Genomic DNA, 23,827 nt, shown 5'->3' with positions numbered 1-23,827 from the left:
TCTCCAGCCCATGGGAAACCCACAGACATGGTGACGCTGCAGGCGGATTTCATAACTCAGCTGGTGACTAAACGAAAAAGGGCAGGCAAAAGGGAATGCTGCTCCTGACATCTTCTCCTGCCGGGCTTTGGCCTTGGGGTAAACTGGTTCAGGCTGAGTGGGGTCAGTGGCAAGTGAGTGGCCTGACCTGCAAAGGCCCCAGCTCCGGGCTTCCCACAAGAAGGAATTTTTGGTGCTCAGATATCACTGTTTCCATGGCTATGACTTGTTCCCATGAGCCATGGACCAGTGGCCTTACTGGTGGCCTTGAAACAGAGACTGGAACTGGAAGAGGCCAAAATTCCCCCTGCAGCAGGCTGAACCCCATCTGTCTGCCTGAAAGGGAGCAGAGTCTGCAGTTGGGGCTCTCTAACAGACCCCTCAGGATGGCATCTCTCCTCTAACAGCCACCACAAAGAGACATTCAGGGTCCCAATTGCATCATTCACAGGTGAAAAAAAAAAACCAAACTTTTCCATTTGCTTTTAAGGCCATTTTTAGTTTCAAGAAGGGCAGTTGGTGCATGCAAACATGTAAAATGATGTGTCAGAAACAGGCGTAGGAAGATTAAAACAAAAATCTCCAATGCTGAAGTTAAAGCACTTAAGGAATTGGCAGAGACTTCAAGAGCGAGTTTCTGGTCCTAATGAAGTCGGTGGAAGTGCTGCCATGGACTTCAAGGGGACCATAATGTGGCTGTAACTCAGTAGGGAGCTGGAAGTGTTGATTAATAAATTGGAAACAATGCAGAGGAAAGCCGCTGAACCGCTTTCTGACAGATGTGCTGAAGAAGAGCCTGTAGCTTAAAGCACGCAGGAAAGGAATTGGTTTCCTTTGTGTTTGCAAACAGAAGACAGGCAAGAAAAAAAGCTACCTGATACTCATGTAAAATGGCAAAGCTGGTATTAATAAATCCCAGTGACTTTCTGAGCAGCTTTCTGTTTCCAGTGAATCGTTTCTTCTTAAAAAAAAAAAAAAAAAGGTATTCACAAATGCCAGACCTAGAATTCAACAAATTCCTTTTTCTCAGAAGAAATTATTCAGTGGAAAACTTTACCACTTGAGACTGTGGATTCTGCAGATTGTTCTTGGAGTTTGGTGCGTGCCTTTGATTACTCATTGCTGGCTTTTTGCTCAATGATTTGTGCATGAATCTCCTCTGGCGGAGGTTAGTGTGGCCTCAGAATGCTGTTCCCAGGGGAGATACTTTTTTCAGGCTGAGTTTGCAAATCATTTAAGGCTGAAAAAAAAGTAATCCCTTTAATACCCTTTACAGCAGTTCACAGTTGAAAAACTTGCTGTTTGTCCCTTTTTGTTTTCTGAGCTTTCAAGTAACTTTGGCATTTGAAAAATATTCAGGGATCTTCAGAGAAAATGCTTGTGAGGGAAGTGAAATGTTTAAGGATAAGAAGCCTTTGACTTCAATGAACACTTAGAAAATTTCCAACCATAATAGTCTGCCATTCTTTGCGTCTATTTCCCTTCAATTTCCTTTCTTGTTTTCCTTTTGTTTGTTTATCTGCTTGTTGCATTTGATTGAAATTGCTTCCTCGACTCTTGTTCAGTCGGAAGCTCTCCCAGGGTATGCTGCCTAAACCAAACCCAGCAGACCTTCTGCCACATCTCATCCCCGTGGGCTGGACATGAAACTTGTCCCCATGGGCTGGACACGAAACCAGGGTTGTCTTAGTGCCCCACATCCCTTCTAACGTGGGCAGTGAGACAGACCTGGGCGGCTGAGTGGGTGATTAACTCTGGACCTGAGCGTGTCTCCGCATGCCGGCACAGTCGCCAGCAGCCTCCGAGGGCAGGGCAGGAATGGAGCAGCTCATTTCCCCCCTTTCTGAGGAATGAAGGGAATTTTGTGGTGTGTGCATGCAAGTTGGGGGCAGCCAGCCAGTAACTTGGATGTGGCCCTTGAGCTTATCTTGAAGTCAGGGAGGAAAAGCTGAAACGATGTGATACCAGCACCCTGAAATGATACCTGGGTTCTGCAGATGGGCAGGAGGCTGGGGACAACCTCAGGTTTGACCGGCCTTAGAAATCTGACACAAAGGGTGTGTGCACACTGGGGGAAGGACGAAAAGGCTCTGGGTAGGAGCCTGACACCCCAGCTACACCAAACACAGAGCCTGGGCCATACCCTTTGGACGCCCCATCGTGCTCATCCCGGCAAACAGTGGGAACGTGGGGGCCTGGCGGGAGCATCGCCGAGCACCACGATCATCACAGGCACCCGGGGCGCGGGGATCTGAGCCCTCCCGCCGGGGGATTACGGCCCGGCAGCTCACGGTCACCGGGGCCGGAGGGGCGCGGAGCGGGGGCTGCGCTGGGCGGGGCGGGGGCAGCCCCGAGCCCCGCGCTGCCCCCGGCGCTGTCCCGGGCCAGCCCCGCTCCGGCCGAGCCGCGGAGCCCCGCGCGGCCCCCGGGCGGTGCTGGCGGGGGGCGGCGGGGGCGGTGCCTGCCCGGGCGGCGGGCGGGACGCGCCGAGCGGGGCCGGGCCGGAGGAGCGGGCGGCGGCGGCGGCCTGGCGGAGCGGAGCGGAGGGGAGCGGAGAGCAGCGGGCCCGGCGGCGGCAGGTACGGCCCGAGCGGGGCGGCGGCGCAGACAAAGGGCGGGCGGGGGAGCGGGCGGGCGGCAGCGCGGGCCGGGCCCGCCGGGCCTCGCACCGCCCCGGCCGGGCTGCGCCGGGAACCGGGCCCGGCGGTGCTCCCGTCCCCCGCCAACGGCGGCACACCCCGCCCGGCCCCGCGGCGGAACGGCCCGGTGCCCTCGGGAGGAGCCGGCCCGGGTGGAGCGGGGGGCCGGCGGGAGCCCCCCGAGCCGAACCGCGGCCCCGCCAGGCCGAGGGGTCTCGGGGCTCGGAGGAGGCGGCGAGGCCGCGCCGTGCCCGGGGCTGCCGTGGCCCCGCCGCTCCGGGCACCGCCGCGGAGCACCCGAGGCCAGGCTGCAGCACGGTGCCAGGCGCGGGTGCTTGGCCTGGGGTGTCCCCGCTGCCGAGCAGTGCCAGTGGAGGTGGCTAAAACCGTGTAGGACCAGGGAGCCAGGGCAGCGCGGCCAGGACACCTGAGGGTGCACACCTTGCGCATGGCGCGGCTGGCCCAGCCTGGCTGGCGGTCCCGTGGAGCACCTCACCACCCCCTCTGGAAGACGTCCTGGCATTTTCTCCCCCGCTGGTGAGCTCCTGGGCCGCTCGTGCGTTGCTGTGTGTATTATCTCCCCAAGTCTTTGGGCTTGCCTCTACCACCGCACCAGGCTGTCCCCTGCAGATGGGAGCAGCCCCTGATGCCCGGCCGCACAGAAGCCACACCAGCTTGGGCGACCTTTGGCATCACCTGGAAGACTTTGCTTCCTATCGAGGCTGTGCTCCCTCCCAGCACTGCAGTCATATCCCAGCACCGGGACTCTTCCATCTCATGATCCCAGCCAGCTGCTGCCACAGCACACCATGGGGATGGTTGTCTTCTCACTAACGGTGCTTGCAGGGCTGGGAAACCGGCGCCTTGCAGTGCCCCTTTGTCACCGGCAGCCTTGGAACAGCAGCTCTTCCTGCAGCAAAGCAGCACCTTTGTTACTCACATCTCGACTGTGGTTTTTACTGGGCTGGGCTGGTGAAGATGGGGAGGTGAGCTGCCCCGTGCCTGCTCCTCTCAGCTGCACATGGGGACCACAGCTGAGGAAGCTGTCCTTTTCCAAATAAAACAAGCAGGACAAATTCAATAGGAAATAAGTTCCTCTCTTCTGAGTGAACTTGCCGTGGGTGGAGAAGAAGGAAATTAAACAATAGAAAAAACGTGCGGGGCTTGATATGGCAGGAAAATAAACCCCAGTGCTGGTGGCCTCTGGCAAAATGACCGAGCATCTTCCCTTTGCCTGTGTCAGTGTTCATTTTGGGCAAGGATAGTGAAGGCAAAGCTCATGTTTCCCAGTGCCCCTCCATGGTTGGGGCATCCATGTGTGGGTATGGGGAAGCCAGGACCTCCCCATGCCACCCATTGCCCAGCCCCAGTACATGCCATGACACCTCACCAGCTACAGCCCCCCAAATCTGCCCCTTCCAGCCTGGTGCTGCTGGTACAGGACACAGATGCTGGTGGGGAAGCTCACACACACAAAGCCCTTCCCGCTTCCTGTGCCTTTGGGAAGCTGCTGGGTCTGATATGGTTTTGTTTGGACGGGGTTGGAAAATCCATGCCACCAGCATACTGGCAAACAGACTTTTCCTGACAGGTTGTTTTGGGTTTTTCCCCCCTTCCTGTGTGTCTCTGTCAGTACTGTAGAACAGGATGTATTTAATTCGCTGTTGGTGGTAATTTAAACTGAAGGAAGAAGACACCTCATAAGTCAAAACCCAGGCTGGAATGAAGAGGCAGTGATTAATATTTTCTTCAGTAGCGTGTCATGGTGAAGTATGGCACAGCCGAGTGTGTCCCTGCTGCAGAGTGTCACCATCAGTGCCTGCTTTCATAAGCAGGTTTGATTTTGGGATATCTCTGGGTGCTGGGCTGAGGATGGAGGGCTGTGGTCTCACCAAGTTTCCCATCTTGGCCAGCTTCTGACTGCATGCTGGAGATGGAGCTTCTCTTTTGGCTCTTTGTACTCTGGGGCAGAGTCATGGAGGGTTTCACTTAAAAGGGTTTTTTATTTTGTGTAATTCTGCCTTCTAGATGTACGTTAATGAGCTGTGTTTTTATTTTTGGCTCTTGAGGTAGAGAATAAGGTTAGGACTCCAGACAACAGAAGCAAGATACTAAGTTTATGTGTTTTTTTCTTTGCTTCATGTCCTCAGAGGACAGGGGCTGCCAGTCTATCTCACTGATGTTTCCAACCCTTCCAACTTCAGGACAGCCCTTGACTTCCCTGTGTGTTTTTGGCTGAGGTAGTGGCATTGCTTTGTGCCATTGCCACGTGTATGCTGGTGGTATTGGAACTTGACACAGGGGCAGGAGGACTTGGATAGAGGAAAAATGGGATGCTGCTTTCTTGGAGACCATCGTGTGAGCCTTGAGGGCTGTGGCCAGTCTGCAGGTGCCAGTGGGAGATGGTGCCCTCTGTGCCTGTCCCCAGGTGTGGAGGAGCTGGACAGCCCTTGTGCCAGACCCCTGGAAGGGCTGGATGAGTCTCACCCTGCAGACACGGAGAGATGGTGGCCTGTAGCTTGTGATTCATGTTGCTTTCCTGCAAAAGACACTGTCTGTAATGGCAGAAGACTGATCAACATCGAGCTGTAAATCCCTGTGTGACTGTGGCCGGTGACAGGGGACTGCCACTGGGAGCACCTCAGTTCCCATGCCCTCCCCAAAACCAGCAGGACCTTGCTGCAGCCTCCAGAAACAGGACACTACCTTCTGCACAACCTTCAGGTGGCACAAGCCTTCCTAAAGGGGTTTAGGAAGGCCAAGAGGTCCCTAAATGGGAGGTATCCCAAGAGGAACTGCCCTGGTATTTATGGGTGGGCATGTCGTGAGTTCAGCCCTGCTACTGGTCTGGTCAAAGCTGTGGAATTGGAGGTTGTCTTGGAAAGGTCAAGACTCTCTTCTAGGACCTCTGTCCTGTTGCCCTGCTTCTGCCAGGGAGCCCAAAATATCTTGGAATTTACATTCACTAATGTAAAGCAGGGAAGAAGTGTCTCCTCTCTCTGAGCTTGGGCATGTTGAGGGTTGGATGTAGTGAGGGATGTCCAGCTCAGCTCCCTCTGCCTCATGGGGAGGTGTGTGTCTCACCCCAAAGCTCTGGGTATGCTTAGGAAGGATGGCAGCCCCTAGGATGTTGCTGCTCCTTGGGGTAGCCTGCTGCTGTCCTGGCTCTGCTTCCCATGTCTTGGCAAAACCCAGATACCTGGGTACAGGTATCCAGATACAGGGCTACAAGTAGTAACATTTTAGCCACTTGTCAGCACTCCACCAAGTATTCCCCTTCCTTCCAACACTATCTGCATCTTCACAGCCTTGTGCAGGCCTACAGCCCTAGGGCTTGGAGCTCTTAAAGAAAGGGGATGCATTAAAGAGTGTTAGCCACAGTTCTGAAGTATGGCTGAGTGCTGTCCATGCCTGGACAGTGGCTCAGGCCATTTTCAGTCTCCTCCATCGGCCTTGATCCATCCCTTGCTGTGCTGGTGCACTGCTGGTCTCATGGATTTGCGTCAGAGAGTGGGATTGAGGCCAGGAGGGAAGGAGTTGGTGCAGGTGGGGCATGACAGGTTGGTTCCTCAAGCATTCACTTGCCTTGGAGCCCCTGCAGAGGAGAAGGAGAGGACAGGGCTGATGCTGGAGCAGAAACCAAACCAAAGCAACATACTTATCCTGGACATGCCATTAGGTTCCTGCAGCCTCAGACCTGGGTCTGGAAATAGGGGAGGCAAGAGGCAGCTCAGTTGCTTGTTGGGGGCAAGTGTGGCCTTTGCCAGTGCTGTTCTAGTGGGTGAAAACAAAACAAATCTCAGAAGTGTCCCCTGTGCTTTGTGCCTGTTCCTGCTTCCCTGTGTTTTCCCTGGGCTGCTGAGCTTTGCAGCCTCTGGTACATTTGAAGGGTGACAAAGTTTACATGCAGAGGTAATGTCTTTTATTAGCCTAACTAATACCTTTAGGAAAAAACAGATGTGCTCTTGGGGCTGAGAAATGCCTCAGCGGCCAAAATGTGTCGCTTTTTCCAACTGTGTCCATTGGTCTAATAAAAGATCTGACCTCCAGCCTGTCCTGGCCATGACCTTGGAGCATGCTGGCCCTGGAAGCTCCTGCCTGTGTGTGTCAGTGTGTGCTGCCCAGCCCTTCCCAAAGGACCTGCCCCCCGGGAGCACCCCTGGAACACACCCACGGCACGGCAGGGGCTGCTCTGACCCCTCATTCAGTGCTGGCTGCCAGCACAGGGCCCTGGGGCTGCTTTGGGCTCCTGGCAGCGTCTGCAGCAAAGTGGAGGTCAGAGGCAGCTCAGCAAAGCACTGTGGCATCAGGCAGGATGGATGTGGTGTGACAGGAGCATCCCGGGGAGCCCCTGGGAGGAGGGAGCAGCTCCATCCTTGCAGGGATTTCTCTGGAATGTGGGCACTGGCAGAGGGGGTTGGTTGCTCTGTGTGAGCTGGTCCATGCTGTGGTTTTATGGGTTCTGCTTTGCAAAAGTGCTGGTTTGGGGCTGGGGTAGCACTCACAGGGCAGCCTGTGCTCCCCTGAACAGCTGGCAGGATGGCTCTGCTCTCCTTGCTCTCCTACCAGCTTGGGAAGCTGTCAAGAGAAGGAAGCAGCTGGCCCATCCCGTGGGGCTGGCAGTGCTGCCATGGCTGAGCACAGGGAATCGCTGCTGCCTCAAGGCTCTCTGAGATCCAGTGTCACCCTCACACTCGTGGCAGGACCAGCATCTCTGCAGGGAAAGTCTGCCCAAGCCAAGTGTCAGAGGTAGCAAAAGGTGGCATCGAGGGGTTTTCAGTCCATGTTTTTTAGGTAGGAGTCCTTGTGCGACCTGCCTGTGAGAGGGCAGGCTGCCACTCCAGTGAAATATAAAAATGCATGTGAGATTATTTTCCCCTCATTCTTTTCCTTTTTAAAATGCTTGGGATTCAGACCCAGATTATCCAGAAAGGCTCTTGGGTGCTTGGAAAGCCACAGGAACCGACACGGCACATTTCGGAGCAGGAAAACCCAATTCATTGAGTGGATTTTTTCCCCCTGTGAACCCACTTAAAATTCATGGGGAGTTTTGTCGGTAAGAACCTGTTTCAATTAACAGACAAAAGAAACTCTCCTCGTTAAGCGCCTCTTTCAATTAAGGTTTGGGAGAATTCCCCAAGCTCTGCTCCGAGGCTGTTCCCAAGGATTCAAGGACAAAAAACACCCCTGAGGAGGAGTCACCTGTGAAGGGCTTCTGCTTTTTTGGGGGGGCTGCAGTGGCACAAACACAAACCATAACCTGGCTGTGGAGTGTTGGGGTGTTGGGATGATGTTGGGGATCATCAGTGCTGAGGGATCAGCTGCCCAACCCCATTGTCCCTGGGGTATAGGAAAACTAATGACTGCTGCTAATTGGTGGCCTAGTTTGTGGAGGAGACTGATTTCATGTGGGTGTTGGGAGATGGTGAGGTGCTCGTCCAGATTAGGATGCTGAGGACAAGGAGGGTGGGAGCCACTGCTGCCCCAGGATCAGAAATGGGGTGACGTCTGCAGAGGATTCCTCTGTACAGCCTCACTGATGGGGCTGGGGAACAGAGTGGGAGATGGGGATTAGAAGGGACAGGACCTTGGGATGTGGGTTTGATTTGTGGGGTTTGCTAGAACTAGTCTTAGAAACCCACCAGTTGGGCTTACCAGCTGCTCTGCCATGAGAAGCTTTAATTGTGGACTTCCAGAAACTTAACCCAGTTTTTAGGGATTTAGATTAAAAAAAAAAAAATTCAGGTTTTTTCTCTCCTAAAAATTCAGCATATACATGCCACACACACTCAACCTTGCTTTTTCATCCCTCTCCAGGCAATGAGCTCTTCTCATGATTGTTTTTTTGAAGAAAACCTGAGAAAAACATGACTTTTATCTTTTTCAGTAAAACTGAAGTGCTAACAGGTCTTTGTAGGGGAAAAAAAATGCCTCTTCCAGAGCTGGACACTTTCACTAAAAATAAATTTTTTTAAAGTGAAAATTCTTAACCACTTTCACTGGTCTCATTGCTCATATTGGTTTCTTTCTGCCAGGAACAGGAAGGTGGTGGGCAGGCAAAGCCAGAGGTTTATTTCCAGAGCAGAGTGAGTGTCAGGGGGAAGCTTAGTTCAGCAGTCCAGGTGAATGCTCCAATTGCTCATTTCTGACCAGGCTCTATAAATCAGATCTTAACAAAAAAGATCTGAGAAAAAGGGAGGATCTTCCTGCTGAAGTCCCGCTGGGGTGGAAATTCTCCAGACTTTATAAATCATGGGTGAGTTTTCCTGATACTCCCTTGTGTCTGGTCATACCCAGCCTGTGCAGGAAGGGGAGAAGCTGAGCCATGTGTGTTTGTGGAGGAGCAGCACCAGTGGCTGCCTGTCACTGCCTGTCCCAGGGGCAGCTGCTGGGGCTGCCCTTGTCCATTTTTAACTTGGCACCTCTTGGGCACTGGTGGGAGGCTGGTGTCCTCAGGAAAGGAGCACAGGGATTGTCCCTCTCCCAGAGCAGGGTGTTTTTCTCCCTGGTAGGTTGTAACTACTGTTTGCAAAGCACTTAAGCAGCCTGTGTAATTACTACTAAGATGCTCCTTATCTGGCATTACGAAACCTCTGGCAACTGGGTGACAGGGACAAGCTCCTTTCTGCTCCTCTGTGTCCTTCTCTGTGTTTTCCCCTCTCTGTCTGCTCCTGCCCAGACACTCAGGCTTTGCAGCTTGGCAGGAGGCAAATGGATGTCCCTACAGCTGTCCAGGTCTTTTGAGTCCATCCTAAAGGCTCATCCAGGCTGTCAGGACATGGGAATCATCTTGGTTTTGCAGTGTTTTTATGCTGGGTTTCTCTTCCTGGGCTGTTGTGGCTTCATCTCCGGTGCCCCAGCTCCAGGAGCATCCTAGTGGGATCATCACCCCACCATGCACCACAATAAAGGAGATCATCTCCTGATTGTGCCTTCTCTTGGTCAGTGGGTCCAGCTGTGGCTGGGAGGGAGGAGATGGGGACAGGGACAGCCAGTGGTCCTTGACACCCTGAGATAGCTCCCTTCCCTTGCCAGTGCTTCTCGCTGCCTGCAGATATTTCCAGTCATAGCTGGGATCACTGTCATTTAGAGCTGATAAAGGCAGCAGTGCAGAGGTGGGTGTTTAAAGGCCATTTTTCCATGCCAGTTACTTTTTCATTTTCAAAGCAACCTCCCCTGTCTTGAGCTTGCAGTTGTCTCCTGAATAATGTGATGGCATTAATCTCCTCTCTAAGGACATGCTTAGCTCAGTGGTTTTAGATCTGTAGCCCTCTAAATATTACCAGTGAGTGAAGGGGATTCCCTCTAGAGGGAACTTAAATCTATTAATAATAATTTGGCTGCCTCTTGTGCATCTTTTGCAGGTAGTGCTGATTCCCAGGGCTGCAGGGCACCACTTGGTGATCTCTGGGGATGCTGGTGGGGGTGCCTGAGGTGTGGGAGAGACAGAAGGTGGGGTTGGACAAGCACTATCCACCTGCTGGGGGCCTGAGCCCCAGCCTGGCCAAATTTAGACCTTCCAGTAGCCTTTTGCTTTCAAGTGGGAGGTGCAGCATATGTGTAGGTGGGGCTGATCCATCCACATTCCCTGCAGTGGTTGGAGAGGGGAAGGGAAGTGTTGGAGCGAGCAGGAGTGATTGCAAATCGCTGAGCTGTGCAATGCAATTTAGCATCCTGCCTCTAAATCCTCCTCCATCCATGCTTAACCCCCAGGGCTGGCTCACATGGAGAAGTGGAGCTGGCACGATGGTGAGGAGGTGATTAATCAGCAGTGGTGGGTCTCTCCCTGCAGTGATGAGGAGTGAGAAGCAGGGGTGCCCACCCAAAGGGTGCCAGCAGGAGAGGAGCAGGGTGACCCATCTGGCTGGGATGTTTAGGATGTGGCTTCATCTCTGTGGCTTGAATGTTGGAGGTTTTGGAGCTCCAAGAATTGTGGACCAAGGTTCTTGCACAGAATCTTGAAGTATTTTCTGCATGACAGTGGATGCCTGCTCTTCCCCTTCCACCCTTTCCAAAGTAGTACAAAGGAAATGTGTGAGCAATTTCTTGCTCTGTCACACCCGTGGTTTTGAGCTCTCCTCTTGTTTCTGAGCCATGGGCTTGGGACAGTTGATTTATCCAACATATGGGACTTGTGAACTGCCTGATCTTCACTGCTTGCACCTGCAGCCAGACCTATTCCACCCCCCAATAAATCAAACCCTGCTGTGGTTGTCTTCTGGGATCACTGACCCTTCCTTGTCCTCCAGATCTGTTTGCACTTCCTTACTTATATTCAATCCTTCCATTGCATCTCTGCAAAGTCTCACTGGAATTTAAAGGAAGAGTGCTGTAAGCCACTAATGGAGATGGTTTCATTCCCTCTCATCCCATCCGGTGCCTCCCTGACTTTCTGGGGTGCAGTGGTTCCCCAGGCAGCATTTGTGGAAAATAACTCTGAGCAGGGGGAAACCGCCATCCCCAAACTGCACCAGGGGGTGAGTTTTGTAAAGCTTTATAAACATTTTTCCTTTCCTCCTGCAGCTCTCTTAGATTTGAAAAGTAAAGGGTTTCCCTGTCCCCTGGTTGTGCTCCGTGCCCGCCCTGGGGTCGGATCCGGCTCCGCGGGGCGCTCCAGGCTCCCAGCCACGCCGGGAAGCTGCTTGGATGCTGATTGTGTTTGTCAGGGCAGCCGGATTAAGAGCACAGTGGCTAAGCCTCCTCACTGAGCCTCCTCTCCAGTGGAGTCTGTGCCAGGGCATTGCTCAGAGACCCACGAGAAAAGAGCATTTTCCAGGGCTCTTTCTCCCGGGGTCCTTGATGTGCAGCTGTGGCTGAGCACCTGCCCGGGCATGGGAGCCTGCCAGCACCGATTTTGGGGGCCTGAGGCCTGTGTGTGAGACTCAGGCTGACATTTCCAGCTGGTGCCTTTTAAATAACCACTGTGGTTTTAAAAGGCACCTTAGCAGCATCTAAAAATCAGGTTAAAAGGAAGTTTGACCCCGGCTGTCACCTTGCCAGGTCTTGTGGTTTTTTAAATTTTACCATCTTGTTTCTGTTTTTGTTTTAGAAAAGCTGTTGGTCTCAAGGACTTGTTTTGTGCTTTGGGGCATGAACCTGCTTCCTTCTCTGGCAATGAGCTCTCCCACCACTGCTGGGGCTGTGCAGGGAGGGGTTTGCTGGGCAGGATGCAGCCAGCACCCACTGCGCAGGGGAAAGCCCTGGGCAGGAGCATCCCCACCCTGCAGCATCGCCCCAGAGCCCTTGGCATGCTCCCCGTGGAGGGTTTGCTCTGGCAGTGAACTGGCAGAGCAGGATTCCTGCCTGCTTCCTGCCACACTGGCAGGTCCTTGGGGCAGGATGCTGCCCATCCCAGCCCCAGCTCTCACCTGGCTGCTCTGGGGGTCCAGTGCTGGCCCCCTGCCTGGGCAGGCTTTGACGTGGCAGCCTGGAGAGACTCAGCCAGAGTCTGGCCAGGGATGCTGTCTCCAAAGCCTGATCATTAAGTACCTGTAATTAAAAGCTCTTAGGAGAGAATGGACTAATGAAGCACCCTTGGAAATGGCAGGTGATGCAGATGCAGAGCCCTCTTCCCTGTTTCATGGAGGGTGGAGCAAGGATGGACACACAGTGCTGTCCATCAGCTGCTGGCTCTGGTGCTTGGCATCAAACCCACTGCTGTCATTTGCCTGCCTGTCACTGTGGGAATGCAGCTGCCAGCACCCACTGCTCCTGGCAGATGAAAAATGGAGAGGGAGTGGGATGGCACAGCCAGGGTGCTGGATAATGCATTCCCAGCTCGCTGCATCCCTAGGCAGGGAGATGCAGGGAAGCCTCCCTCAGCACAAACACATCCTTAAAATCAACAGACCTGGAGAAGTGCCCTGTCTCAAAACCCCAGCAGTGCTGTTCTCTCAGGGATGCTGGAGGGGCAGAAGGACTGAGGTGGAACAGACAGGACACACCTCAGGGGGGCTAAAGAGAGAATGTGCAATCTCTCTTGGTTGTGCCTGGAGATCATCCATGTGCACAAAAATAAATTACAAATCAATAAACCCAGGTGTTCCACCATGCCCAGCACAGACAACAAGGGGAGATTGCTGATGTGTCCTGGAGATGGTGAAGGAGGAGACAGTGATGGAGGCTGCAAGGAGACTGGCTGCCAGCAGCACCTACAGAGGCCTGGCTGAAGCAGTGCCATGTTGGCAGGGTTGGGAAGCACTGCCTGGAGCAGGAGCTGCTGCTGGGAAGGGCAGGGATGACAGGATTACCCTGCCAAGTCCCAGCCTGTAATCCACAGTGCCGCTCAACCGGCCACGTTTAATCCTGTTAGGAGCCCGGCTGGTGTCAGCAGGAAGGGTGCTCAGCCACGGTGCTGGCAGGGCACAGGGAGCTCTCCCTGGGAGGAGCAGGGACTCCTGCCCTTGTCCCCAACACTGGTAATGCGTCTGGGGACAGTGCTGTGAGTCACTTCTTTTCCTTAAACACATTGCCCTCATCAGTCTGTCCCCTAGTTGGCTTCACCTTCTGGCAAGCAGTGCTTATTGTTTTCCTTTTCTGTTTTCAAATGAGCCTTTCATAGGGAAGACAGAAATATTCCCAAGGTCCCTTTGGCTCCATGTGGTCACTCCTGCATTCCCATCTCCGTGACCTTGGCTGGCGGCTCCTGGCTCAGCCTTGAGCTGGCAGGCTCCCCATGTCCCTCCTGTGTCCCTCCCTGCCAGCTGAGCTGGGCCATGGGGGCTCAGACCACCCCCCATTCTCCCTGGCAGAGTGCAGCTCCTGCTGGGCACGGGGAAGAATGGCTTGAGGTACCAGATATTCACTGGGGTCTGGGGTCTCCCCTCCATAGCACCTGGTGATGCACCTGCACTTCAGGTACACCCACAGCCTGGATCCCACGGCACGGCCGTGTGCCGCACTCCTGCTGCATCCCTGGTGCCACAGCATTCCTGTGGCAAGCCCTGGCACGCCAGTGAGCTTGTGAGGACTCTGCTGGGGCTGTCAGGCTGGCAGAAACAACAGCGGCAGGTTGGCACTGTCCCTGCCCTCTCATCCCACCCCTCTCTCTCTCTCTCAGGGGAAGCAGGGATCCACCATGCCCGCATTCCCAGCAGGATCCACGCCGAGGTCGCCCGCCGCCCCCTCGCCCCACTGAGGCCATGGAGCTGCTGCTGCTGCTGTTGCTGCCATCACCACAAGAATTTTGGCTCAGCACAGGGACTCTTGGTGCCTCTGCCATGGTGACATGAAGCAGACGGCGAGGGACGCCGGACTGCTGGAGGGGAGAGCCTGCACAGGCAGCCTGCTAGTATTTTAATTTATTAGTAGTATTCAATTTGATTTTACCTGAGTTTTTGTTGGTTGGTTGCTTGCTTCTTCCCCTCCCCGGGGCTCGTGAGGGGAGGGGGCGGGCAGGGGAGAGGAACCCCACCTCACCCAGCGGATGCAAGGATGACTGTGCTGGCCAGGGCCCGGCGGGGTATCTGGCAGCTCTCTCCGCAGGTGGTGTTGCTCCTGCTCTTTGCCTTCTGCCTGCTCAGTGTTTTCGTCTCTGCTTATTATTTATATGGGTGGAAAAGGGGCTTGGAGCCCTCTGGGGACGTGGCGGGGCCGGACTGCGACGAGCCCAAGGTCGCCCCTTCCCGCTTGCTGCCACTGAAGACCCTCAAGGTGGCTGACTCCTCCCGCACGGACCCCTTGGTGCTGGTGTTCGTGGAGAGCCTCTACTCCCAGCTGGGCCAGGAGATTGTGGCCATTTTGGAGTCGAGTCGCTTCAAATACAGGACAGAGATTGCCCCGGGGAAGGGGGACATGCCCACGCTGACCGACAAGGACCGGGGACGCTTTGCGCTCATCATCTACGAGAACATCCTCAAGTACGTCAACCTGGACGCCTGGAACCGGGAGCTGCTGGACAAGTACTGCGTGGAGTACGGTGTGGGCATCATCGGCTTCTTCAAGGTAAGGGGGCACAAGGGGCAAACCAAATCCCATGGCCAGGCCAGATGTGAGCCCTGTGTCCTGCTGCCCCACAGAGACTTTGCCCTCCCCATGCTTTCTACAAGCTGTGTGAGCTGGTGTGGGGCACAGGCTTCTAGCAGAGAAGCTCTCTCTTTGGAAGGGCTGTGTGGCCTTTGAAGATTTTGGGGGAAAAAAACCACACTTCTGGGATCAGTCCAGTTGCTTTTAGCACTTGTTTTCCAGCTGTGACCCTTGCTGGGATTTGCCTAAAGCATGAGCAGATATTTTGCTCATGAGCCCTTCTCCTGCCCAGGGCTCCTAGCCTTGGGGCACTTTGCACATAGAACATGAGCAGGACTGAGTGTGTGAGGGGGATGAGGGCACCCCATTCTCCAGAGAGGAAGGAGAGAACCCAGAACCTGGATCTCAAGGGGTGGTGAGCTGCTGCCTCTGTTGCCATGGCTGTTGGTGAGCCCCTGCCTTGTCCCCAGTGTCCCATCTCCTGTAGCTCCCGTTTTCCCCATGCAGGCCAACGAGAACAGCCTTCTGAGTGCCCAGCTGAAGGGCTTCCCACTCTTCCTCCACTCCAACCTGGCGCTGAAGGACTGCAGCATCAACCCCAAGTCGCCCCTGCTGTACATCACGCGGCCCAGTGAGGTGGAGAAGGGTGTGCTCCCCGGGGAGGACTGGACTGTCTTCCAGTCCAACCACTCCACCTACGAGCCCGTCCTCCTGGCCAAGACCAAGTCAGCTGAGTCCATCCCTCACATGAGCGTGGATGCTGCCCTGCACACCACCGTGATGCAGGACCTGGGCCTCCACGATGGCATTCAGAGGGTGCTCTTCGGCAACAACCTCAACTTCTGGCTGCACAAGTTGGTCTTTGTGGACTCTGTCTCCTTCCTGACTGGCAAGAGGTTGTCTCTGCCCCTTGACCGCTACATCCTGGTGGACATCGATGACATCTTTGTGGGCAAGGAGGGCACACGCATGAAGGTGGAGGATGTCAAGGTGTGTCTGTGCTCTCCTGGCTTGGTGGGCAGGGCTGGACTCTTGTGCTTGCTCAGGGATGCTCCAGCGATGGATTTTCTTGCTCCCCTGTCCCTCTGTGAGGCCACATGCTGAGGACACTTTGCTTTCTCTCCCCTTGTCCCAGGCACTGTTTGACACCCAGAACGAGCTGCGCACCCACATCCCGAACTTCACCTTCAACCTGGGATACTCAGGGAAATTCTTCCACACAGGTGAGAAGGGCAAGGGCACCGCTTCTCCTGGGTGCTGTACAGCTGGTGCTCAGAGAGGATGCTGTTGGGCTGTAGGAGAGTCCTCAGGCATCCCACCCCATTCTTCCATCACCTGGCCACCAAGAGGGGCTGGCCCTCCCCCTGCCCCAGCTGCTCACACAGCTCTCTGTGCTCAGTGGTGACAGCAAGTGTCGTGCCACAGGTACTGATGCTGAGGATGAAGGTGATGACCTGCTGCTGTCCTATGTGAAGGAGTTCTGGTGGTTCCCCCACATGTGGAGCCACATGCAGCCTCACCTCTTCCACAACCAGTCGGTTCTTGCTGAGCAGATGACCTTAAACAAGAAATTCGCTGTTGTGAGTAAAATGCTTCCTGTGGGGTTGCTTGTGGTGAGGGGATGATGGTACAAGAGGAGCAAAGAAGATTCCCAGGGAATACCCCCTTCTTGCGGGAGCAGAGGGACCTGGTGACATTAAGTCATGTCCCCCATGTTGCAGCTGTGTGGGTAAATCCATTTGTACTCTAGTACTAAACTAGAGCTAAAGGATTTATCTGCAGCAGCCAACTTGTTGCTGTGGCAGTGAGCTGCCCCAGTGGCTGTTCAAGGGGAGACTCTGCCCTGCAGCTGTGCTCACCTGGCCTGGAACCGTGGGGATGCAGAGGTGCAGCACAGGGGGATGCTCAGCCTGGCACCGTGTGAATGTGTGCTGGTGATGATGTGGGATCTGGAGCCCTGGCTGTGCTGGGAAGCTCTGGCTGGTGGAAACTCCCTCTACAGGCTGAACTGTCAGGGACATGTTTGGTTTAAAGGGAGCCTCTGACCTTCAGCTTGGTCTTGGGCTGTCCTTTGTGTGGCAACTGACACCAGTTCATTCTGTGATTGACTGAGAGCTGTCTTGAATTTAAACTGGTAAAGCCAGATCTGTTAATAATTGGATCCTATGGCCTAAGAGAGGGATCTTCAACCTAACTTGAATTTATTATCTGATAATTACAAGTGCTTCATTAGAGAGAGACCAGACCTTTCCTGCTTAGGATGGGCAATGTTCCAGCTCAGAATTTCCAGGCTGTTTTGTATCTACTGATACAAACCAATCTGCAGACCTATATAGCTGTACCTCCTCATTCTTCACACAACAGCTTGGCTGTGGTAGTTCTGTGGGTGACAGCAGAAGACAGGGATGAGGATGGTCTGAGTGAAGCAAAGGAGTGGGTGTCCACCCAGCATGGCTGCTCCTGGGCTCCCTTTTGTGGAGACAGCCAGGCTTAGGCAAGGATGCAGAGGCACAAATAGACACTTTGTAGCTGAGAATGGAGAGGGGTTGGTTTGAGATTTTGGGGTCTCCACAGTCACCCATTCCACACTCTGTTCTCTGCAGGAGCATGGCATCCCCACAGACATGGGGTACGCTGTGGCCCCCCACCACTCGGGCGTGTACCCTGTGCACGTGCAGCTGTACGAGGCCTGGAAGCAGGTTTGGTCCATCAGGGTGACGAGCACGGAGGAATATCCACACCTGAAACCCGCCCGCTACCGCCGTGGCTTCATCCACAACGGCATCATGGTGAGTGCTGCCCTTTGTCTCTGGGGCCTCTCTTCTCCTGCCTCCCCCACCAGAACCAGCACCTCGGGACGTGGTTTCTGCGCAGCTCCAGTTTGAGGGGGTTGTTCCCCCTTGCTCATCCTGCATGGGTGAAGCTTGTGTGAGGACAGTTTTTGGTGTTTCCATCTGTCCACATCCTTCCTTTCTGTGTACAGATTCAAGTCAAGGGTGGTGAGGGGCAGTGGAATTGGTCCTGGCCTCTGAGGGATTGAAGCCAGGTTCCCCCTTTTTGTTGGGAAGGGATGGAGACCCAGCTCTCAAAGCCTGGGGGAGGCCATGTGGCCATTTCATTGCCCTGGCTCTCCCACCTGTTCCATCCATATCTTTTTTCCTGCCCCAGGTACTCCCCCGGCAAACCTGTGGCCTGTTCACACACACCATTTTCTACAATGAGTACCCTGGTGGCTCCAGTGAACTGGACAAAATCATCAATGGGGGTGAACTGTTCCTGACTGTCCTCCTGAACCCTGTAAGTACTGCCCAGGGACAGACAGACAGACAGGCAGGCATCTTGCAGGGCTGTCCTGGCCCTGCTGTGGGAGATGTCCCCAGTGTCCTCAGCCAGGGTGAGGCCATTTATGGGATGGCTGCTGGGTGAGGCTCCACTAACCCCTGCTCTGTCCTCTTGGCTTCAGATCAGCATCTTCATGACCCACCTGTCCAACTATGGCAACGACCGCCTGGGCTTGTACACCTTCAAGCACCTGGTCCGCTTCCTCAACTCCTGGACCAACCTGAAGCTGCAGACATTGCCCCCTGTGCAGCTGGCACAGAAATACTTCCAGATCTTTTCCGAGGAGAAGGACCCACTGTGGCAGGTACCCCTGTGCCTATAATAGGGGGGCCCGAGTGACCCTGGACACTTGTCGCCTTCTGATACAAGGCGAGGCGACCGGGGGGTGACCTTTTTTATTGTGCTGGGAGAGGGTAGTGGGGTGCAGCTGGCCCTGCTTCGGGCCTCAGGTAGCTTCCAACCTGGATTTCTTTCTGGTTCCCTTTGTAAGCTGTGCCTTTTCACCTCTCCCTGGATCTGCAGGCAGTGCCAGAAAGGGGTTTGTCCTGTAGACCTGGAGAAAAGCCCAGTCTTTGTCCTGCTTGCTGAGCAGGGTGGCCTCCCCTGTGTCTGCTGGAGAGGCTGAGCAGTGGTGTGGGGTCCCATCCAGGCTGCTCTGTCTCTGATCCTCCACACTGTGTTTCAGGATCCCTGCGAAGACAAACGACACAAGGACATTTGGTCCAAAGAAAAGACCTGTGACCGATTCCCAAAGCTTCTCATCATTGGGCCTCAAAAAACAGGTGATTCCCTTCACCTTCAGTTCTGTGAGCATGCTGGGGGGCTTGGCAGGACCCACAAAGAGCCTGTGTCAGCCCTCCTGCCCTGAAGCAGAGCTTGGAGGGAGGTTTGGCCTGTGTCACCTCCCTCTTTCTGTCTGTCCAAAGGAACCACTGCCCTTTATCTCTTCCTGGGGATGCACCCGGACCTGAGCAGCAACTACCCCAGCTCAGAGACCTTTGAGGAGATACAGTTCTTCAATGGACACAACTATCACAAGGGCATTGACTGGTGGGTCTCTGCATTGTGGGGACTGTGCTATGGGGGAGTGCCCATAACTTTGGGAAGGCGAGCAGTGGTGCTGTGAGGTTTCTCTTCTGAGTGTCTGAGATGTCACCTGTGAGGGCGGTGCTGGGGCCATCTTTTGGTGCCTGTCTGCCAGCCTCACTCTGTGCCTTCCCCAGGTACATGGAATTCTTCCCCATCCCCTCCAACACCACCTCTGACTTCTACTTTGAGAAAAGTGCCAACTACTTTGACTCTGAAGTGGCTCCTCGGCGAGCTGCAGCCCTGCTGTCCAAGGCCAAAATCATCACCATCCTCATCAACCCTGCAGATCGAGCCTACTCCTGGTATCAGGTGAGCCTCTGCCTTTCCCCTGGGTTGGGCAGTCCTGTGGGTTTGGTTTGGGATGTGGGGTGACTGTGGCTGAATGAGGACACGTCGTGGTGGCCTGGGAGCTGCTGGACCTCATGGGCAGCCCAGGATTGGGTTACCCTGGGGAAAAACCTGCCTTGCTCCTGCCTGACAGGAGCTGGGGGTCAGTCTCTTTCTCCGGGCAACAACAGACAGAACAAGAGGTCACAGTCTCAAGCTGCACCAAGGGAGATACAGGCTAGAATTAAGGAGGAAGTTTTTCACAGAAAGAGTGGTCAAATACTGGAATCATCTGCCCAGGGAGATGGTGGAGTCACCATCCCTCGATGTGTTTAAAAAAAGACTGGATGTGGCACTTGGTGCCATGATCTAGTTGAAGTGTTAGAACATGGGTTGGACTCGATGATCTTAAAGGCCTCTTCCAACCTAGAAATTCTGTGATTTTGTGATTCTGTGATTCTGTGACAGCACCAGCGAGCTCACGACGACGTGGTTGCCCTGAAGTACACGTTCCACGAGGTGATCACGGCGGGGCCCGAGGCAGGGCCGCGGCTGCGGGCGCTGCAGAGCCGCTGCCTGGTGCCGGGCTGGTACGCCACTCACATCGAGCGCTGGCTCAGCAGCTACCACGCCAACCAGGTAGGGATGGCAGCAACCTGGCACGCACATCTTCTATGAAAAATCCTTTCCTTAGGATTTTTCCTCCTGAGAAGCTGAGAAGCCTCAGGAACAAAATGTAAACAATGGTTATCTGCTGCTGTGGAATGCAACAGGTGCATCTGTGATTGGCCCATGTTGGTTGTTTCTAATTAATGGCCAATCACAGTGAGCTCTCTGTCCGAGCCACAAGCTTTTGTTATTATTGCTTTTTTTTCTATTCTTAGCTAGCCTTCTGATGAAATCTTTTATTCTATTCTTTTAGTATAGTTTTAATATAATATGTATAATAAAATAATAAATCAAGCCTTCTGAAATGTGGAGTCAGATCCTCCTCTCTTCCCTCATCCTAAGAGCCCTGTGAACACCGTCACAGCAACCAGTCCTACAGCCCTCACCCACGCAAGGATGTGGGGGAAAGAGATCTTGCATCCTTCCCCTGGGAGCTGTTTTTCTTAAACCATTCAAACTACGGGCAGAGGAGTAAAAGTACTTGGAGAAGGGGCAGAGGAGAGGTTCTGTGCAAGAAGGGAGCCTGGTGATGGATAACACACAGTGATGGCCTTGTGTGGGTTGCCACAGCAGGGTTGAAAGGGAGTGGGGGCAGAAGGCTGTGGGTGGCTCTGCTGGGTCACCCAACACTGACCCTCACTCTTGGCCACAGAGCCCTGCGGCTGCCCTGTCTGGTGTCACCATGGCATTGAACAGGACAAAAATAGCAGGTGAAGCTGCCCATAGTTCAGGCTGTCTGCAGGGAAAATGGGAGCTGGATGGCAGCCCTGCTGTGACCCACACAGTGCAGCACTGCTGGAGAGCGTGGGATCAATCCCTGAATGATTTTTCCACTGTTGATTAACCTTATAAAGTCTTATTAGTTGCCTGCTGCTAGTGTAATTGCTGTGTTGCAATCCCAGCTGCCTGTGGGTTGGGTAGCCCTGAGCAGAAGCTCTGATGTTGTCCTGGGTGGGTCCTGGCCCTGGCTTTAGCTGCATTTCATTTTCCAGCAGCCAGTGTAAGGGAGCATCAGGGCACATTGGTATTTAGTAGGTGTCCTGGTGGCAGATTTAGCTCCAAGGTGATCTAAGGTGTGTTAAAGGTGTCCTCTTGCCTCAGGAGAGCAGGGCTGGAGCCAGTGACACCTCACCCCTGTGCCTTGCTCCCTGCAGATCCTGGTGCTGGATGGCAAGCTGCTCCGAACAGAACCCGCCAAAGTGATGGACACGGTCCAGAAATTCCTCGGCGTGACCAACTTCATCGATTATCACAAGACCCTGGCGTGAGTCCTTCCCCAGCTTCTCCTTCCTCCACCCTGCCACTGCTCCCATGCACTGCATTGCCCTGGGGACACTGTCCCAGAGCAGCCCCCAGCCCTGGCCTCTCCACAGAGCTGTTGAGCTGCATGAGGCTGAGCTTTCACCTGAGACTTATCCAAACACTACAGTGAGGTCACTCCAGGCAGCCCAAGAGCAGCCCTGGGCTCCTGGAGGAGATTTCAGCATTTGTGACACAGATGATGGTATTGAGCCCTGGCACTTCATCTCCTCATAAATACATGAGAGGAGCTGCTGGCTGTGTGGCACCTCTGCAGGTGTCACCTTGCTCTGAGCCTTCCATTAAACCCCACTGTGGGAAGCCTCCAGAGCTCCTAGAGAAATAATAATTTACCTCTGCCAGGGCTTGCCTATGTGTGTGTCCACCCAGGTGCTGTGGGGCACTTGAGGGCATCCAGGGACAAAAGTATCACAGAAAATGGTAATTAAACCCAGGTGGACTCTGCTCCCTCATCAGGGCAATGAATGAGCCTTGGTGGACTGCTTATTGCACAGCTGCAGGGGGAACCTGTGGTACCAGGGGGTTGATGACAAGATGTTAGCTGGGCTGTGGATTCCAGAGGTGGAGAAGTTCCTTGTGCAGGTCTGGACAGCAGTGGGACCTGTTGGACAGGTGTGAGTGGGATAAGAGGGCTAAGGCAGAGCTCTCACTTCGCAGGTTTGATCCAAAGAAAGGATTCTGGTGTCAGCTTCTGGATGGAGGAAAAACAAAGTGCTTGGGAAAGAGCAAAGGGAGGAAGTACCCCGAGATGGATTCAGATGTGAGTATGCAGAAAGCCTCCTGGGCTGGCCCTGAGCAGGGCTGTGCTGGGCTGGTGAGCTCCAGGCTGGTCCCCTGACATTTCTCTTTGCTCTCCCATTGCAGTCACGCTCCTTCCTGCGGGACTATTACAGGGACCATAACATAGAGCTCTCCAAGCTGCTGTACAAAATGGGGCAGACTCTGCCCACCTGGCTGCGGGAGGAGCTGCAGAGCACCAGGTAGCTGCTGCTGCCACCCCCAGCAATACCTGAGCGGGGCTGACCCTGTGCCAGCAGGACCTTCTCAGCAATACCTGGCCTTGGAGGGGACCCCAGGAGCACACAGCATCACTGGAGGCTTGGAGGGGATCCCCAGGAGCGTATGGCTGCACCAGAGGCTTGGAGAGGACCCCCAGGAGCACAGGGCTCCACTGGAGGCTGTCTGAGCAGTGATCCAACTCTGCAATCCCTGTGCTCCCACCTCTCTGCCTGCCTCACACCTGTATTTCATTTTAGTTTTCCTTTTTAATTCCTCGTCACTTCCCGCCCTGCTCTGGCATAGGGAGGTGGCACAAATTCCCCCTTTCTCTGCTCAAAATGGGTTACAGCTGCCTTGGGCCTGAGAGCAGCACCAGAGCTGTCCCTCACTTCCTGGTCTGAGGATGGAGGAGCTGTTCTGGGTGCACTGGTGGTGACTTTGCTGAGCTGGAGCAGAGGGATGGAGCTGGTGGAGACCCAAAGCACAGAGGAAACCAGACCCACTCCTGCCATCAGTCTCATGGCAGGAAGCAGGAGAGTCTGCTGGATTCCCCCAGCACCTACTTGGAAAAGCTGAGAACAAGGTGGATTTTTCTTTTAAAGACTGGGGCACAATTTCTTTTGTCATCTCTGTCATCATATTCCAGCTCCTCAAACCTCTGGCTCCCCCTCCATGGGCAGTGTGGTGGGGATGTGGCCTAGCAGGAGAAGGGGCTGGCATGCTGGTCTGGGCATACTGGTCCCAGTTTGCTCATGACCCCCAAGCCCTTCCTGCACTCTTGTACACACGTGGTGTTTCCTGTGGTAAAGCCAAGTGGTGCCCAGCACACCCTGGCATGGAGGAGAGCTCGGGGACAGAGCAGACATTGGGATAAAGGCAATCAGAAGAATGCTGAGAGAACTTCAAACCTCTTGAATATTAAAAACGAAAGTATTTTAATAATGCTGGGTTTTAAGGGGGTGGGGTGGGGGGGTGTTCATTTGGTTCCCGTTTTGCAGGGAGGTGTTTTTTCTTCAGTGCCAGGATTTGTACCTAAACCCCGAGGGTTTTACATGGTCTCTTTGGTCGTTAGACATGACAAGGACAAAGGTCAGAGGGGAAACAGGAAGATTTCCCAGTGGGAGACACATCTTTGTGCCAGTGGAGCTGCACAGAGCTGCAGCCTCTCCCACGCCCTGGGATTGCTGTCAGAGAGAGGAGACTGAGCCATCACGGGTTTGCTGGGATGTGGGCCCACAGTTCCCCTTGGATGGAGCTGCCCTGCAGGGTGTGGGATGGCAGCAGTTCCATGGGAGGGGAGCAATGCCCAGTGCTGCCCGAGGGGGCCAGAGCAGTGGGGTGGATGGGGATGGCAGCAGTTCCATGGGAGGGGAGCAATGCCCAATGCTGTCTCACTGCCCTGCTGGCAGCAGCATTCCCACCTGGACGTTTCACAGGAG

General features: G+C 54.4%; 1 protein-coding gene across 1 annotated transcript; it reads left to right on the top strand.

Annotated features, from left to right (window-relative positions):
* Positions 1–13,742: 13,742 nt before the first annotated feature.
* Positions 13,743–23,354, top strand: NDST1 (N-deacetylase and N-sulfotransferase 1). The gene is made up of 14 exons (XM_054287685.1): positions 13,743–14,621; positions 15,150–15,632; positions 15,778–15,865; positions 16,068–16,222; positions 17,246–17,431; positions 17,811–17,939; positions 18,106–18,288; positions 18,670–18,766; positions 18,911–19,034; positions 19,208–19,382; positions 19,869–20,039; positions 21,224–21,333; positions 22,047–22,149; positions 22,254–23,354. Exons 1-14 carry the CDS (start codon positions 14,112–14,114, stop codon positions 22,371–22,373), a joined length of 2,634 nt encoding a protein of 877 aa, XP_054143660.1. The 5' UTR covers positions 13,743–14,111; the 3' UTR covers positions 22,374–23,354.
* Positions 23,355–23,827: the final 473 nt, after the last annotated feature.

The sequence above is a fragment of the Melozone crissalis genome, unplaced genomic scaffold (assembly GCF_028551555.1).
Source record: "Melozone crissalis strain CALT ecotype California unplaced genomic scaffold, PUWL_Pcris_2 ptg000061l_1, whole genome shotgun sequence".
Lineage (NCBI taxonomy): Eukaryota > Metazoa > Chordata > Aves > Passeriformes > Passerellidae > Melozone > Melozone crissalis.
Note: the sequence above shows the minus strand (reverse complement) of the source record. Positions and strands in the feature narration are given on the sequence as shown.

Excerpts from the sequence above, each read along its gene's own strand:
- NDST1 (XM_054287685.1), top strand. The coding sequence starts at position 14,112 with ATGACTGTGCTGGCCAGGGCCCGGCGGGGTATCTGGCAGCTCTCTCCG. Across the intron at positions 15,633-15,777 it reads TGAAGGTGGAGGATGTCAAG|GCACTGTTTGACACCCAGAA; the intron begins GTGTGTCTGTGC and ends CCCTTGTCCCAG. Across the intron at positions 20,040-21,223 it reads GCAGCTACCACGCCAACCAG|ATCCTGGTGCTGGATGGCAA; the intron begins GTAGGGATGGCA and ends TGCTCCCTGCAG.